Source organism: Rattus rattus, chromosome 8, assembly GCF_011064425.1.
Source record: "Rattus rattus isolate New Zealand chromosome 8, Rrattus_CSIRO_v1, whole genome shotgun sequence".
NCBI lineage: Eukaryota > Metazoa > Chordata > Mammalia > Rodentia > Muridae > Rattus > Rattus rattus.
This window is the reverse complement of record NC_046161.1, coordinates 70,420,783-70,439,952: the sequence shown is the minus strand read 5'-3', so window position 1 is coordinate 70,439,952 and position 19,170 is coordinate 70,420,783. Positions and strand designations below refer to the sequence as shown.

The 19,170-nt window shown below is 39.4% G+C and overlaps 1 protein-coding gene and 1 non-coding gene across 2 annotated transcripts in view; one reads left to right on the top strand and one right to left on the bottom strand.

Moving 5' to 3' along the window:
* Nucleotides 1-15,788, top strand: part of Gfral (GDNF family receptor alpha like) — a 45,561-nt gene extending 29,773 nt beyond the window's left edge. The window contains 3 exon segments of the mRNA XM_032910904.1: nucleotides 12,519-12,611; nucleotides 13,049-13,121; nucleotides 15,276-15,788. Of these exon segments, the coding sequence (XP_032766795.1) occupies nucleotides 12,519-12,611; nucleotides 13,049-13,121; nucleotides 15,276-15,339 (230 nt within the window). The 3' untranslated portion in view covers nucleotides 15,340-15,788.
* Nucleotides 10,306-10,450, bottom strand: LOC116908388. The gene has a single exon (XR_004388933.1). It is a non-coding gene; the product is annotated as a small nucleolar RNA SNORA48 (small nucleolar RNA).
* Nucleotides 15,789-19,170: the final 3,382 nt, after the last annotated feature.

Below are 19,170 nucleotides of genomic sequence, written 5' to 3'. Positions count from 1 at the left end.
GTCTCTAAGCATTCAAATATGCTGTATTTTCTGGATTAAAGTGGCTCCGCGGTGAATTTGTAGGTCATCAAATTCGTAGACACTCACTTATAAATTTATGTTTTCCCCTTTTAGAACTCTGTGATTATTCCTCTAGGATCTTGTTTTTCATTATTTGAAAAGGCCTTTGTGTTTTTTTTAAAAGATCAAGCGTGTGTATTTTAAGTTAGCTATGAAAAGAATAATAAAACAAACCATTTCTTTAAAAAAAATGAGTTCAGTTACAAATCGATGAAGAAACATACAACCATGGTAAATTCTGTAAGTTTTGCCTTTTGTATATTTTTTAATTTATAGACTTAGAATTCCCAAGTTTTCTTTTAGCCTGGATCTCAAGAGAAAAACCAGTGTCTTTAACTTTTATTAGCTTTCAAACCTAAAATATAAAGAGACCATCCTTTCTTTCTTCCTTCCTTCCTTTCTTTCTTTCTTTCTTTCTTTCTTTCTTTCTTTCTTTCTTTCTTTCTTTCTTTCTTTCTTTCTTACTGTCTGTCTGTCTGTCTGTATTGTCAAGCTAAATTTTAAATGTGGATTAAAAACCACAATTAATGGTTGATGTGATGTTTGGAGAGTAATAGACTCTGGTGTGTAGTGTGGTTTTGTAGAGGCAACACAACACCAACATGTCTGCCATGGGCATGCCCTTCATCGTCCCTAAACCAGAGCAATGTCACAAAAGTTACCTAGCTAACTCATGGGAAGGCTCTGAAGCTCAGAGAACAGTAAACCAGAGGAACAGGGAAAATCACAGAATCCATAGGCTTGGCACTGCCACAATGATGTCATAGGCTGACAACAATTTCAACAAAACAGGGTTACAGTTGGGGAACCGTAGGGCATGTGTTCAACAAGGATTAAACAGACATACATTTATGTGTGCAAAATTATCTCTCATAATGTAAGTTTTGCCTGAGACAAGACAAGCTAAATCTTCTAAAGGGTTGGGGTCCCCATCCTGCCACTAGGGGCCCTGTCTTAGGACTGAAGGTGGCCTCTTCAGGTGTCATCTCCCCACTGTTGGGAATTTGAGCTAAGGTATCCTCCATGAAGTCCTAGGAGCGTCTCCCATCCCAGGCCCTCCCATCCCCAGCTGTGCCATATGTACATTCATTCACCTGGCCTCTGGGCTTCCCTCCTGTGCCCCAGCACACCTGATTCTGTCCCCGTTTTCCCCTCTCCCTTCTCTCTGCCACCCAGGTCCCTCCCTCTGCCGCAGCACTCCAGTGACTATTTGGTTCCCTCGTCTAAGTGAGATTGAAGCATCCTCGTCACTTGGGCCTTCCTTCTTGTTTGATTTCTTAGGGTCTGTGGGTTGTGTCCTGGCCATTCTGTACTTTTTTAGCTAATATCCACTTATCAGTGAGGACATAAAATGCATATCCTTTTGGGTCTGGGTTACCTCACTAAGGGTGATATTTTCTAGTTCTATCCATTTGCCTGCAAAATTCGCGATGTTCTTGTTTATAATAGCTGAATAGTATTCCATTGTATAAATTGAAAGACATTTTCTGTATTCATTCTTTGGTTGAGAAAATCTGGATTGCTACTAGTTTCTGGCTATTACAAATAAGGCTGCTGTGAACATAGTGAAGCGTGTGTCATTGTGGTGTGATGGAACATCTTTTGGGAAAGTTGGATCTTCAGGTAGAACTATTTCCAATTTTGTGAGGAACTACCAGATTGATTTCCAGACTGGTTGTACAAGTTTGCACTCCTACAAGCAAGGAAGGGTATTCCCTCCATCCCATGAGGATGTTCTAGCATCCTCACCAGCCTGTGTTGTCACTTGAGTTTTTGATCTTAGCAATTCTGACTGGTGGAATCTTGGGGTTGCTATGATTTGTATTTCTCTGATGACTAAGGATGTTGAACATCTCTTCAGGTGCTTTTTGGCCATTTGAGATTCCTCTGTTGAGAATTCTGTTTAGCTCTGTACCCCATTTTTAATTGAGTTATTTGTTTGGGTTTTTTTTTTTTGAATCTAACTTCTTGAGTTCTTTGTATATTTTTGATATTAACCCTCTATTGGACATAGGGTTAGTGAAGACCTTTTCCCAATCTGTAGGCTGCCATTTTGTCTTCATTTTTGTAAGAAAATTTGATATCCTGTCACTTTTCAGAAAATGTTGATATTTTGGGTTTGGTGGAATCATTGGACTCAATGATGCATCCTATCTGTGCTAGTTAGCTTTTGTTGACTTAACATAAACTTAGACATATCTGAAAAGAGAAAATCTTAACTGAGAAAAGGCCTTCATAAGATTGGCCTGTGGGCAAGTCATTGGAACATTGTGTTAATTAATGGTTACAGTGGGAAGGCCTCATTCACTCTAGATGATAGCATCCCCGGACAGGTGGCCCTGCATGTTATAAGAAAGCAGGCAGACTAAGCCACTGGACACAAGCCAGTAGACAGTATTTCTCCATGATCTCTGCCTTAGTTCCTGTCTTGAGTTCCTGCTCTGACTTCTTTCCATGATTGGCTGTGATGTAAATGGTCATGGTATTTTATCAGAGCACTAAAAACTCTAAGACACTATCATATCACCTGTAAGTAAAGGTCATTTGAGGTCTTCTTTTCCTCTTTGTACCCTTTAATTTTCTTATTTTGCCTTATGACTCTAGTTAGAGTTTCAAGTACTATATTGAAAAGGAGTGGGAATAGTGATATCCCTGTCTTATTTCTGATTTTAAGGGGATTATTTCTCAGTTTAGGGTGAGGCAGGCTATGTATGTAGTCTTCCCTATACATTTCTTGATTTGTTTAAGTTAAACCATCCCTGCATCTCAGAATAAAGTCAACATGATTGGGGTAGATGGCTACACAGGTTACTTTTCTCAACTTGACACAGACTAGAGCCATTTGGGGAGAAGGAAACTCAACAGAGAAGATGCTTCCATGAAATCAGTCCATGTACAAGACTATGAGGTATGGTCTTAATTGATGCGAGAGGGCAGAGTTAGCAGAGGCAGATGATCCTGAGTTGTGTGAAAGCAAAGCTAAGACATCAAGCCACTAAACAAGTCTGTAAGCAGATTTCCTCCATGGCCTCTGTTGCAGTTCCTGCACCTCAGTTCATGCATTAAATTCCTGACCACACTTCCCTTCACAATGGACTGTAACCCGTAAGGTGAAATAAACATTTTCTCCCTATGTTGCTTCTGTTCATGATGTTTATTGCAGCAACAAACCAAAAGAGAGAGAGAGAGAGTGTGTGTGTGTGTGTGTGTGTGTGTGTCTGTCTGTCTGTCTCTCTGTCTGTCTATCTGTGTTAGACATATTGCATCTATATTCACCAGGCATATTGGTCTACTCTACATCATTTTAGTACTTGACCTATCTTTGGAATTAGAACAATGACAACTTTATAGAGGACATTTAGAATTGATTCTTCCACTTCCAATGTTTTAAGAATTTGAGAAGTACTGGGTTTCAGTTCTTTGAAAGTGTGGTAGAATTACGTTCTCAAGCCATCTATACCTGAACCTTTGTCTTTTGTGTGGAGGTTTTTTGCCCCTCTTTTTATCTCCTTATTTTTATGATCCGTTTAAATCATCAATCTCCTCTTGGCTTAAATTTGATGCTTCAGGTGTATCCAGAAATCCATTGATTTCTTTTAGGCTTTTCAACTTAATTAAGCATATATGTTTTCAAATCTTGTTATAATACTATAACACCAATCTATAATTTTATTAATTTGGGTCTTGTTTTTCTTCATTTTGATTAATTTGGTTAAGGGTTTGCAAGTTTTATTCAACTTTTCATAGAACTAGCTCAATTTCATTGAATCTTTGAAGTATTTTTTGGTGGCTTTTGCTTTTACTTCATTGGTTTTGGACTTCGTACTCTTCCTTCCTACCCACTGACTTTAGGTCAGGTTTACCATTCACTTTTCTAAAGTTTTGAGATGCATCTTCATGGCATTTATTTACGTTCCGTTTGATTTTTTTTTTAACTATATGGACTCAGCACAGTGAATTTCCCTTTTACAGCTGCTTTCAGTGCGTCCCAGAGGTTTTGGCATCTTGGGATATTTATATTCATTTACTTCCAGGAATTTAAAAAAAAATTTCCTTTTTGATTATATCATGCTTTAGTATTGCTTAACCTCAATGAGTTTGTGTAATTTCTAAATAATCCTTTACTATTGATTTTGAATAATGGTCAGTCAGGGAAGACACGTGGAAATACTTCAAAATTTTTGTATTTCCTGAGATGTTCTTTGCATTTCAGCATGGGTCTATTTTATAAAATATCTCTAAGGGCTGCGGAGAAGAGCATCCGAGATAGGATGCTTAGGTAAACATTCTTCAGATGTCTGTCAGCTCCATTTGATCTGTGATATCATTTAGCTCCAAGTTCAGTACAGACGTGCTTAGAATTACAATTTCTTCTTGGTTGATCATCCTGTGATCAGAATGAAGTATCTTTTAGTGCTGGCTAAAAGCAGGCTCTTAAATGAGAAAATACTTTCATAGAATTGGCCTGTGGGTAAGTCGTTAAGGCATTTTCTGGATTGATAATTGGTGTGGGTGAACCCAGATCACTGTGAACACTGCCACCCATGGGCAGGTTGTTCTGGGAGGTATAAAAAAGTAGTCTGAGTAAGCTACAAGGGGGAAAGCCAGTAAACGGCAGCAGCAGCAGCAGCAGCTTTGAGTTCCTGCCCCAACAGCTACTGATGATGGACTATGGTGTGGAAGTGTAAGGGAAATGAACCGTTTTCTCCCCAGCTTGCTTCTGATCGTGGTGTTTAATTGCAGCAATAGAAAGCCTAACTATAAACATTGAACAACAACTAAAGAAAACTAAAGAGGCCTTGACTATGAAAGGTAAAGGGGAGGGGCGTGTGGGAGAGTCTTACAAGAGGGAGGAAAGGGAGAGGAGAAATGTTATGATTATATTATAATCTCAAATACAGAAACACACCCTCCAATTCAACCAAAAGAGACACTGATTCTGATTAAAAACTAATGCAGTGATATCTGTTTTGTTAAGTAAGAATAAACTGTGATTATGTCATCTCAGATACATTTAATTAAGGAAAATCGACCTCTATAGTTCTATCCTTTTTTGGTTTTTTTGAGAATTTTATACATTTATACAATTAAATTTGATCATATCCAGCCATCTTTTCTTCCTTCCAACTTTCCTTAGATTTCTGCCATATGTTTACCTTCCTCCTCCCAATTACATGTGTCCCCCACTCCATTTTTTCAAATAACTCATTATTACTGCCCGTTTGTGCGTGGGCACATGGCCATCCAACAGAGCATGGATGACTTTGATCTCAGAGACGTCTCCTTGACTTCACTGTTCTAATGGATGGAGACTGGGACGCAGGCAGCAGACAGTTGTCATCATTTCAGTATCAGGATACTCCCTACAGTGTTCAGAAAACTGTGCAGAATATACACTTTCATTGTAAAACTGGGTTTGGCTGAGAAGTGCACCTCTTGGCTGTCTAATAGCACGTGTTTGCACACATAAAATGCAACATGAAATAGTTGGGCATGTCATATTTGCCATGGTAACACTTGCAACTTTGACCAGACAATGTTGTCCTGGTGGCTGTCACCGGCATTGGAGTCAATAGACAAACAGCCAAGAGATTTTCCCTTTCAAAAACTAGATTGAAATTTAAGAAAATTTACATCATCTCTTTATTTGTGTAAGAAGACTTATTCTTCCTGGTAACACAGAACTGAAATGTGGAGAAAAGGGAGTTCCTTCTTGCTCGAGCTACCTTTTATTGCCTTGCTTTTAAAATTATGGAAATCATTGTAAATATTTTGCCCTTCCTCTTAATAGGACATGCTTGTTTGCTTCTATTATATATTCAAATCTACACTGCACGCATTGTTATAATAAATATAGTAATTCACACCTAAATGTACTTAAAGTACGGGGCAGAGCTTTGCCATCTGCAAACCCAGTAAGCTTGCCACAGTGTACCATTATGGCCAGGTCTGATGTGTGAGTTTGGGGATTTAAGCTGGTGCTTCTTGGGTTTTCCTTCCGGAAGTATATGCCAAGAGCGTGCTTTGAGCAACTTGAATCCAGGTTGAGTAGAGCCCCAGCCTACTCTCTCTCGTGAGAGGCACTGGCTTTGCTTCTATCTTTGTTAGCTAATATTCCAAATAGATACTCCAAGGAATCACCTAGCACGTTTTACTTGAGGTCCTTTCAAAATTCAAAATTCTCTCAAGAGAAGATAGATGGAAGGGATAGCCAAAAGGCGCGTCCATTCCAGTTTGGGAAAATACTGGCTTTATTTTTGCCACTCAGTTTTCATGCTCACAAACGTTACCAATAAAGCCCAGCTGGTTCAAATTTGGTCTGCAGATCTGAAACCCAGTGAATTTGGCTTGGCTTCCTATTTTGCAGAAAATGTTTCACACGGCTCAAATCTGGAAATACTGAAGTATACAAACCCTCAACAGAAACAACAGGAGAACATCTGTCTCAACCTTCACTTTTTTTCCCAACTCCGCTCTTAAAGGCTTAGGTGTTTTGAGGGGAGAAGGAAAAGTCTGCCACCGAGCATGAAATGATGCATGAATCATCCTTGACTACCTTGGCTGTGTGCTTATGCCAAGAAAGAAAGATTAAAGAGTTGCCACTGATGAGTGAGACAGCTCACATTTTGGCATCACTATAGAGGACAGAAACATTTAAGCTCATGGAGGAATATAAAGAAACAAACCAAAACAACATTGTTGCAATTTGAACAATAACAGTCTTTATTATGTGGAGGCATTGTGCTCTCTTTTCCATTTCCCACTCTCTGCTTTCATTGGCTCCGTCCAGTCCCCTCATTGCCTATAATTGGGGATGGAGTTCATGCCAAGCCTGCATAAAATAAGCAATCTTTCCTCTATACTTTCTGCACATCGGGATTGTGTATGTGAAGTCATAAAAGCCATTTATTATGAGCCTGTGTATTCCTGGCTTAAAAGACAAGTGCTCATGTGACAGCAACATCATAGCATCAGATTCTTCCCATAAAATCCCACATGTGGGCATTTAATGGTTACTGCTCTGGCACCTACACCCTGGGATATTATCTCAGATGGGGAACTTCCATGGAAAGGATGTTCGGTACTTAGACAAATTAAGCCTCTTTGATGAGGCCAGTAAGCAACAAGTAAGGCTTTCTTAGGGATCCACTGGTGAAGTCAAAGAGTTTATCTCCCGTTAGTATCAGGATTTCCAACTTTTCTCTCGGAGTCCTTTTCGTGAGCCTATTAAAATCCTTACAACATTAAGAACATTGCAAGAATATTCAAAAGTCACCCCGTTACCTTGTAAACAGTAGAGCACCCAGACAGCTACTCTTCTTCTCGTTCATTACCAATCAGCTTTCAAACTAGATGTAAACAGTGTGGAATGGCCTCAGTTTGCATCAAGACCTGTGCAAGTTCTTGGCAATGACTTTTTCTACGTCTCTTTCCTTTCTATTCCTCTACTTAGGGCGAGAAGGGTTCTTCTGTTGGTTGGTTGGTTGGTTGGTTGGTTGGTTGGTTGGTTGGTCGTTTGGTTGGTTGGTTGGTTTTGGTTTTGAGTTACCACGAAGGCTACCTAACTTTCCCCACCAACAATATTCTATAAGTTTATAAAAGTTGGGTTTATATCCTATCGTTCCATCAGCACCTGAGTTTGGTGGATGACAAACTCCCCAGAGGCATATGATAAAGGCTTTCAAAACAGCTTAGTTATATAAGACTCTGGAGTTCACTAGTTTCTGCTGGTGTCTACTTTGCTTAGGAGGCAAGGCACGCTGACAAGTGAGAGGCCACATAAATCAGTCGGCAAGGCTGGTTTCAAGGTGCAATTCACTGTACTGCTCCACTGTGATGTGTTATGGGTTCTTTCTGGTGGTGTTGTAAGTATCCAGGTCGCCATGAGTCAGCTCCGTCATCTTCAGTCACTCTGTTTCTAGTACAACGGACAGTCTAAACCTTACCACAGCATTCTGTCTAAGCTACATGTGGTAGCTATCACCTAGAAAATGTACACGAAGCATATGGCTACAGCCTTACTAGCTACTCCCAACACTTCTCCATGCTGACTTTGATCCAGTCAGTTTCTCTCACTGTTCCATTCCAGCACGCCTTATCCTACAATGGACAAACTGTCTCTTTTAATTGTTTTAGTTCTTTAAATAGGGCCAGGTAGCTACCTGAAAAAGAACTTTCACCTGGGTGCCATCTTCTGATTCCGTGCTGGCTTAGTGGTTGCTGTCCCTATACCTGATTTCATTTCTCTACTGACTGCATGTTGCTTGGCTCCTGTATCTAATGAACCTAAACCTAGACGTTTTCCCCTGTCCCTCCCTATACCCTCTCTCTTATTAAGAGTTTTGATTTTACTAACTTACATGATTAAAGGTTTCTATGGCTTACAATTTCCCTTTACCTAATATTTTATTTTTGTGACATTCATATTTGAATATATATATATGTATATATATATATAGTTCCCCCTCTTCCTCTTGTCCCTCCAACCCTTCCCATGACCCTTCTCAAATTCTCTCACAAAAAGAGAAAAAATATGGCTATACTTTATGCTTACACTCCATAAGGTCATTTGCATGCTCTGCCTTGTTTAATCTTCATTATTAGCTAAAAAGCATTATCTTAATTTAGTAGAATGATAAACTGGGGTACAGAAGACTTAAAAAAGTTAGTCCAAGCCAAACATTTAGCAAATTAGAAGGAGGTCTTAAGTCCGTGGCATGTCACCAGCGGCTGGCCTCTCCCTGTGATGTTACCCGTGTCTCACTAACTCTGGTGTCCACAGTGCTGTGACTTATTTTTATTTCTAATTACCATTATATCTTTGTAGAGTTATATAAATAACAAGATATTTAGAAAATAGAAGATAATACCTTGTAATACAATCTGAGGTATTTGTGAAAAAAAAAAACCACAATGTGCTCTGACTGGAGGTGGTTTGCTCTAAACCTTTAATGCTTATATTTTGTATAAAATTCCTGGCCTCCTCAAGATATACTGTTGTTGCCCTGTGTCATGGAGATCCTGCAGCTTTAGATCAGCAGGACCGGCCCTTTCATGAATCCCAACCATTTATAGTTAAAATACACTTTGGGGTAGACCAACTCAGAGCCTTGGGTCTGGGCCATGGTCACCATGCCAGCTCTCCTTTATGGGCACCACCAGGACTCTCTCTCCAGCATTGCTCTGGCTTGGCCACTCAGCGACCCCACCAGCAGGAGGCAGGGACAGATCTCCTGCCCTCACACCCTTGGAATCAACTTACACCCAACCCCTAAAGTGCCCCCATCCCCACTCCCATTACCTCCACCACCAGGACCAGCTGTAATATGTTGTCCAGTCATGACTTGGGGCCTACTCTCCTGAGTGCTTTAGCTGGTGAGGGACAGTGCCACTCATACTCTCCTAATCTCAGGACCAGCTCTCCAGACTGCTACAGGTAGTGAGGGGTGAGGGGTTAGGGTATCACCCCTGCACCCAAGCTCTCCCATAACAGGGGAGTGGCAGGGTCATTCACCCACTCCCCCTGCCACCAGGGTCAGCTCCACTGGGCTGCCAGGGTGAGGTGCAAGGACCATTCTCTCCGGTGTTGCTGCCGGTGAGAGGTGGGCTGAGCTCTGCACAGCCCCTGGACAGCCATATAGTCCCTGCTGACTGTCCGGCCAGGGATGTCCCCCATGTTCCCTAATGGTAATAGTAGTGAATAACACTGACCCTGTCCCCAGCAGCTATGTAGCCATGGACCCAGACATACCTTAAGCAGCAGCTCTGGCTGGGACTTCTCCAGGACTCTAGGTGACTGCTCACAACAGGACACTCCTCTCCACACTCGAGTCTCCAGTTTGTTTCTTCACAATGCTCAAGCAGCTTCACTTCTCTTTCTCTCCCATCTGTGCACCACATACCCTCACATGGTGGTGGATCGTGCTGCAGGATGGCCATGTGGTTGGTGGCTACAGGGTGACATCCTCCAGCAAGCAGGGGCCTATGGCCTGCCTAACTGGAATGCCCAAGGGCAGGTCTGTGGGTGGCAGGGCAGTCCCCAGGTCTCTGTCTGTCTTCTTTCTCCCAAGCTGCATTCTCTAGGGGTAGGCAGGGCTCTGCATGTCCTATGGTCCGCCCATACCATGAGGCAGAAGGCAGATCTGTGGGCATCTTTTCCCAACTGCACCCGTTGGCATGGTGGAACTCAGTTCTCTGTCTTTCTTCCTCCTTCCACGCTGCACTGCCTGGATTTGATTCGACTTTTTATGTGTCGTAGGCAGAAAGGATTTTTGACCACCAAGCCAGGCATCAAGCTAGGATAAACAAAGGACTGTAATCTGCTCTACCCCCCGGCTGATATAAGACCAAGACTACCAACAAGTCTTCTCTTTGTTCATTGTCAGGGGGAGAGAACTTTAGTTTTAACTAATGTGTTTCAGTTCATTACGTGAAAACACACACACACACACACACACACACACACACACAGAGGAAGAGAAAGGCAAAGACAGAGACAGAGGCAGACACACAGAAACACTTCTATCACATAACTGCATGATTTGTTATCTTAGAACAGATTATTTTCAATCGATTTCTTCTGGCACCTTATACTTTCTTAGAACGATACGTAAAGGAAAACAGACCTAGTGTTGCATGGGAAATAGTCTGAGAATGCCGCCTCCTAAAATCTTTTCAAAAACTATGTCTTTCAAAGTCAGGTTTCTAAGAATATAGGACAATAGATCCACTTCAGTAAAATGACCTAGGACGATCTCTCCAAGAAGCTGCCCAGTGAATGGGCACTCAGAAGAGAAGTCTGCTCTAGAAAGAGACAAGAGTGAATGTCAAGTGATCCAGCAATGGATGTCATGTGTTTGTTAAACAAGGGAGGGAGGGAGGAAGGAAGGGAGAAAAGGAGGGAGGGAGGAAAGAAGGGTTAAAATAAAAGAGGCAGGGACGAGCTGTACTGAAATAAATCCACTGATTAATCATCACTATTTTATCTTTGTAAAGGAGAAAAGTCAGTGAAAATAATATACACAAGAAAAAATATATATATAGTGTTTGACCTAGCCACAAAGAAGCAAGCCTTTCAGAGTAGTGAGGCAAGTCGCATTTAGAACTACTGTATCCTCAGAGATGCTCAAGAAGACTTACGTCCCCAGAGAAGCCAGCAGTAGTCCTTCAGGTAAAGGATCAACAGCAAAAGCTGAGGGTCTTCAGATTATGAAGTGGGGTGGAGAAAGGTAGAACAGCGGGACTCAATAGCCACTTCCAGTTCTGAGCAGGAGGGGGCGCCAGCGTATTTAGAGACTTCCTTTGTAGGAAGCCATTTATCAGTGGCTCCTTGAAAAACACTGTATCTTCTTGAATTGGACTTCATTTGTCCCGAAATTTAGAACCCAAATTGACAAGTGAATTCATGAAACTAAAAATCTTCTGTATTGTGATAGGTGAGAAGGAACCCCCCCCCCAAAAAAAATACACAAAACTCCTTATGAGGGATAGACCTTACAGGATATTATATCCAAATTCCACAAAGAACAACAACCACAAACATAGCGACAGCGACAGCAACAACAACCTCCAAAGAGTCAAAAGCCCAGATGATCTAAAAAGAAGAAAAAATTCCTCAGAAATATATTTTTAAAAATGCCCATCTTCTCTACCAGTTAGAGAAGTTTAAATCAAAAGTGCTTTGACAGCAAGAAACAACCAATAGCTGTTGGGGTGCAGTTTTTGGAAAAGGGAACCCTCCATCCCTGATACTGAATTGCAAACTGTCCTACCACCCTGTAAATCAGTGTGAAGTTTTTTCAAAGAGCTAGACAGAAGTGCTTTTCTGAGAGCCATGTATGTGTATAAGGTATGGGGAGCATCCAGTGTTTTCTTCTAGCAATGTTAACGTCTCCGTTTTCACATGTATCTCTTGACCCATTTGGAGTTAGCATTTGTGTAAGGACATAGACACGAGTACAATTTAATTCTTCTGTATGTGGATGTCCATTTCTCCAGCACCATTACACTGAAGTTGTTGTTATATTTCTCAACTATTAAATGGCTCAAGTTACTTGAAAAAAAGAAAAGAAAAACATATCTTTAAAGCACATTGAAATAATCACTTGTGTAAAGAAGAAATCTTCTTCAGTGTCCAAACCTGAAGGTTCAAATTACTGTCTTCTGTCCCCCTTGTCCACATGCGAGGCTCAGCGAGTTATCCCATCAAGTGGGACCTTTTTTTTCCAATCGTGGTTTGTAGGGAAAAGGTTTCCATAATTTAGTTAAACAAACATGGCAGGGACAAGGTTTTAAAGTGTTAGCATTCGTACTTTCATACAAATCATTGGACTTATAAAATAGGCGGCATAGAACTGGATTGCTGTGATGTAATATAATATGAAACAAACTATAACAATTTGATAAAGCCAAAGTGTAATTTTAAATACCTCAATATCATTTTTTATTATTTTTTTCAGATTACCCAACTCCTAATGTCAAAGACATTTCCTCATATGAAAGAAAGCATTCAAAAGAAATTACCCTGACTGGATTCAATTCTCCCTTCAGTGGTCAGTTAAAAACTCTCTATGAAAAAAAAATGCTTAGTGTCTCTAAAGTTATAGTAAATTATTTTATTATTTGAGATCACAACATAATCATATCATCTCAGCTTCTCTTTTCTTCCTCTAAACCCTTCCAGATGCCTCTCCTTTCTCTCTTCAAATTCACAGCTATTTTATTTATTAATTGTTGTTACATACGTCTAAGTATACATGCATATATTACTAATATAAGAACCTCAGTCGGTATACTGCTTGTATGTATATTTTTGGTATTGACCACTTGGTGTTGGATAGCCAATCAGTGTGCCCCTCCCTGAAGACACATTTCTCCAGCTCTCCACATTCCTCAGTTGCCTGTAGCTCTTCATGTAGTGTTGAAGCCTCCTAGGCTTCCACCAATCCACAGTGACACGTCCAATTCATTCCCAATCTTCTCTTCCCAGGAGAACTAATCTATGTTGTTGTGTGCATGGTAGTTACCAGCGGAATTCTTTCCTTGGTGATGCTCAAGCTAAGGTAGGTGACTGCAACTTGGAAGTGGGGAGTAGACAAAATCAGGACCTTGGAATGAAGGTTAAACACAGCTTTCTGTGGGATGAGTCCGTGGACTTTTAGTGTTCTATGTAAGGGAAAATGTCACCACAGGGGATCCGTTTTATGTTGCATTTTCAGGTATACATGGATTATGGGTTCTTTCCAATTATAATGTTTATCAATCTATTGCTTGAATTTCCCTACCACAAACTGAATTGTGCTATTTCCAGTTCACTTATTTAGAAAACTGATCAACTCACATAAGTCATGTACTGTATAATTCAATTAGATTTACCCGAACCCACATCACTGTGGCTCCTTATACATTGATAAGTTATGTTCCGGTTATAATTGATATTTATTGAATGAAATATTCAATAAGGTCTCATACCTACCCATAAAGAGAGTGCCACTGTCTGTACTCTTTGCAAATATTTTCCCTTACGTTAGCTGCGTTCCTTGCCAGAATGTGTTGATTTCTATAGTTTTAAATCTCTGGATTTTAAAATATTTTAACTTATGTAGTACTGAAAAATAGATAGCCTGCTTACTTTTAATTGAGAAAGACAACTTCATATAAAGTGTGTTCTCTTGCCCAATCATTGTTCATGTATGCATATGTGTGTTGGGTTGAATAGCATATATCTTTCTATGTGTTTCCCTTTGACAATTGACTATAAATGAAAGTTTGCTCAGTCAACTGCAAAGTACAGGTACACATATTGCTGCCCCAGAAGCAAGCTAAGAAATCTAATTACAGAACTTGACAACTAGCTGGGTATTATTTAAAAAGGACCTGACGTGATGATGTAACCAGCAGTAGCAAGGGGCCAGTAGATGGTGAATGGATGCTTTGCCTAAGGACACTCAAATTCATTTATTTTTAAGCTCGACAACAATTTAAAAAGTGTTTCTACTTCTTGGCTTCAATACTTCTAAATGGTTAACATTTTCTAAACATTGAATTTAACACCTACCAAAACCAGTACCAAAACCAACTGAATTCTCCAGGACCTCAAGCATTGTCTAAAAACATATTCTGTGGGTTTCAATGTAGTTTTTGAAGTCCAAAGAGTTAAAAATCAGTATCTCAGGAGAGAAACGCACAGTTAATTGACTGTCCTTCGTATGGCTTAGAGTATTCAGAAACACCTCTCAAGTATTCTGCTTGCTCTATTCTTTCATGACGAGCACATAGGAACACAGTTCGCTCTCCCAGGAAAACCCGTACACAGATGGCTCTTGACCTTTACGTTTTCACCACACACATCATGTGAGGTGAACATTGGCTAAATGGGCTGGAGAAGCCTCGCATACAAAGCTACACCACACACAGACAGCATGTTGGACTTCCCCATGAATTTGACATAATTTTACCTCTTTTTTTTTTCTTAAGCAAAAATACACATTTTTCACCAGAGGAAAGAGTGTTATTATTATATATAAAGTCTTGAAATTAATATCGATCAACTTATTTGTTTTCTGGTTTTTGTGGCCCTGGGGATTGAACATAAATAGACTCCTACATGTTAGTCAAAAGCTCTACTGCTGGGTCACAGACCTGGTTGTAGTGCATGTATTTAAGATAAACTATTCATACTATTAAGTAAAAATTATTTTCCACATAATTTAAAACTTATGGTGTTATGACGTGAGATCCAGAATTTTTTTTAAATGCCAAAATCGAAGGCATCATGAATAGAACAGAGAAAGACATGATCAGCAATGTATCTTCCTTTACCTAGAATTAGAGAATCCTCCTAACAGATCTCAGTCACAGATAGCCAACAGCCAGTATAACCACGTGGATGCATACCCTTAGTCAACATGAAGAGTTTCACATGCATTTTATAAAGTCATACTAAATGAAAATACTATCTTAAAATAAGTCTTTACGAAACATATAGTTGAAAACTTACTGACTTGAAAATAATTCATTAAATAAGATTATTTGGAAACCATAGTAAAATGCATGATAGTCCTTAGAAAGCCTTAGAATGTTCCACTCTGGAAACGTTATGCTCAGGACCTTCATTATCCCCGTCCCTCCACAAGGACGCCATCCCCAAGTATGAGCATGCACATTTATAAGGAGCTGACCATGACAACTTAACTTCTTCTCTTATTTTCCTATAGGATACCTAGTAAGAAAAGAGACCCCGCGCCCATTGAAATAGCTGGAGCTGTCATCATTCAGTGAGCTGCAGCTCGCTATCAACCACATGTCCGCGCGGCTAACCAATGGAAGATTACATTTCCAATAATCTGATTTAAGATGGATTTGACAATACTTAGTCATTATATATAACAATGCCTGGTACATTAACGTAGCATAAGGATCACAAATCTGTTTTTGTTTTCTAAAATTATTTGAGTAAATACTTGTAGCTGTGTCACAACTAGTTGATAATGTTTTCTTTAAAGGCAATAGGTATCATGTAAAATGTGACAGTTATGCTGGAAGACTGTCAGTGCACATAACAACTTCTATCTTATAGGACTCATCATAGTGTGCATATTTTCCTGAATAATGCTGTAGTTTCCCATTAAGTTTGGACATTTGCTATTTGCATATTCTTAATGTTCAATCATTAAACAAATTGGTAACATTGAACATATTTGGTTAGATGACTGTTTATAAAAGTAAAAACTGACATCCTATGAATTTTATAGCTTAAATAATATTGAATTTCACTTTTCATTTGGTGTGTTTTTAAGTATATAAAACAACTACATTGGTTGAGAAAAGTCAATGATTGCTCCAGTAATGATATGTTTTGTGAATTTATTTTGCTGATTAATCATCATGAAATAATAAAGACATCCTTAACTTGCTATTTTCTGTAATTTTTTTCTATACGGCTACTTTGGTTTGGTTTGTCATCAACATAATTATGTTTAGAAAATGTATTTCCCAATTAATATATCCTTTACAAATGCATACAATCATATTGGCATTAATAGTTCAGCATCTTAAGGTCGGATTGTCTATAGTCACCCAAAACATAAATATTTAACAAGCCAAGGGCACCATGCTCGTAATCAAATTGCAAGTAAAGGTCAGATCTATTCCTCTGGCTTGGTCTTATTTGTATTAATTAATAAAAGTGCCTACAGTAAGTTAAACCTGAACCCGACACTTGGTTCTATGTATTTACGGCAACTGAAAAGCAATATTTCACATTTGAAAGAAGGCAAGTAAGACTGGGTAAATCACAGATAGCTGCAAAGGACTGCACATCAGCCTGGTGGACCTATGGGAAGTTGACAGGAGCTCAGGGATTTCTGCCCTCTAGCTATTGCAATCTAGTGAAGACTTGCTAATGCCTGGAAAAATGGAAGCACCTCTCTGGAAAGGAATATTCTGAAAAGAATGTCAAGCTGCTTTTAGGGATATTTTAGTTCAGCCGAATTCCCTCAGGCTTTCCTGAGAAATTAGCACTTCGCAGCTAGAACTCAGAAAGGCCTCTTGAGAAAAAGTTTAAGACAGAAGGAGATCAAGGATGTTATGGTCACCCCAAAGCTATGGCTCATATGCGTTCTTTGTTTTGCTTTTGTAATCTGCATCCTAGTGTCACCTATATCAAAATTAATACAAATTAATAATAAGTGTAAGATATCTTCTTTTATATTTTCTAAACTAGTCACAATGATTATCCTTTCGAGCCCAAGAATAAAATCTAAAGGACGGTGTCTGCGATTCTTTTCGCACTCCTATCAGACTGGCTTGCTCTTTCAATCTCCATTGTCCTCAGAGTTTGAGGTGAGAACTTGTGGAGGTAAATATTTAATGGTTCTATGCTCCCGGCCAGTGTGCTTACATCTCTGGACCCGCTCTGGATTTATGAATGAAAGCAGCGTTATTTTTAATATGCCTTAAACTTGCTCAATGCCTGGGCCATCCCTGAACCTCCACGAAGCTAATGCACTCTCCCCTCCGATATCTTGATTTATTCTTTTCTAAAATCTATTCTTTATCTCTGTTACACCAGACCCGATAGGGGGAGTGGCCCCTGGGGCTGCTTTTCTCTGACTCTTACAGCTCTATGTGTGTATCGTCTTCCTTGTCTTCCTTCCTTCTTCCGTGGAGATTCCTTTTCCCTCCCCTGCACTTTCTCTCCCGGAATCCTCAAAGTCCTCCCTCTGTCCCTCTGCCCAGCCATTGGCCATTGACTCTTTATTGACCAGTCAAAGAACCAACTGTTGACAGGGACCCACAGTGGATGTGCAGAGTCCCATGTAAACACAAATCAAAGCTCCAACAAGAACTAGCTGAACTGAACGGTACTTGAATTTCCCAAGTTGTACCCTAAATACCTCTCTGAGGCACCAATGTCTGATTTTCCAAATTATTCCCCAAATGCTTCCCTGAGGCGTCAATGTCTGTTTATATCACACTGACTGCACCCCAAGAATAAGCAAGCAGAATGATAGTCTCCGAAATCTCCCCAGTAGATAAACCTATCAGGAAACTCACCCACTTAATCAGATGTTTAAAATACTCTATTGTGAAATGTATACACTTAATCAGATGTTTATAACACGCTCAGTTTTCTGTAACCTTCTATAAAAACTACCACACACCTCTTTAATAACAGAGGCCTGAAGTGTCAGTTAAGAGAGATTGGCAGCCTTCAATATAAACACACGACTTCATAAAATCATGGATTTTTTTTTTCTGTCTCATTCATGTAATTATGTTAGTAGTGTATGAAGTATAATATATGATTTTCTGTTGAGTGTAATGGATATCTGGTATTTTCAGTTACAGCAGAAATAACTGAGACATCATCAGATAAAATATTTTCTAAATCTTTTACATCTAACAGCAACTATAAAAACTCTCTGATGTAAAGTATCTTTTCTTAAACCTCAAGTTTGCTTTGGACTCATGCTCTCAGTGCAAATTAGGCACAGTCTTTGATTCATAAATTAATATTTTTAAATAAAATTGGCAATGTGTTGTGGATAGACATTCTTAAAAGGATTACAGTATCATTTATTTTCCATAAAATGATATTGACAGAAACTCTGTGTCTACAGGGCTGTAAGATGCAAATGGAATCAACATTAAACTATTTTAAGTTGTGGTGGTGGTACACACCCTTAATCTCGTACCCGGGAGGCGGAGGCAGGCAGATCTGTGAGTTCAAGCCTAGCCTAATCTACAGAGTGAGATCAAGGATGGCTGGGGCTACACAGAGAAATCCTGTTCCCCTAAAAATTGGAATTATGTTGAAATTTCTATGAGTTATATTCTGTAGATAACTAGTTTTTGTCAACATATTTAGTGAAGCCAATACATTTATGCATTTAGTGAATGTTCAGATACATACACTGCATTCTCCGAATCTTTTGAAACACTGTGATTGTTGTTTTTCTGCTGGAAGAGAAGAATAGGTTAAAGACAGAACAATTGCCCAGAAATATCAAATACCCTTACCAATATAACTTTGTTAATGAGGCTTCAGATAATAGTAATAATAGGTGAATTATTATTAAATAGGATTATTATTGTAGGGGGGCTGAAGAAATGGAAAAGTGGTTAATAATACTGGTAGAGGACATGGGTTTGGTTCCAAGAATAGACATGGCTATTCACAAGCATGCATAACTCTAGTTGCTAGGGGATTCAATGCCCTCTTCTGGCCTCCAAGGTTATTTGATACACATGCAGTGCACATATACACATGTATGTATACACACACTTATATTAACAAAATAATTAACTTTTAAAAGGATACATGTATGTATGTGTATATGTGTATGTATATCCTACATTAATTATATAGTTTAAGTCTAACAAATATTGTTCATTTTTATATTGATTTTATTTTCAGAGATGAGAATTGGGACCAAGCTCTTGCAAATTTTTTGTTTTTTTAATTTGTCATATTATTTTATTTTTTATTACTTTAATTTTTTACAGCCCAGTCATTAACCTCCTCCCGGTCTGCTCTCCACAATTACTCATCCCATTCTTCCTCCTCCCCCAGACCCCTGTCTCCAAGAGGATGTGCCCCCAATCTTG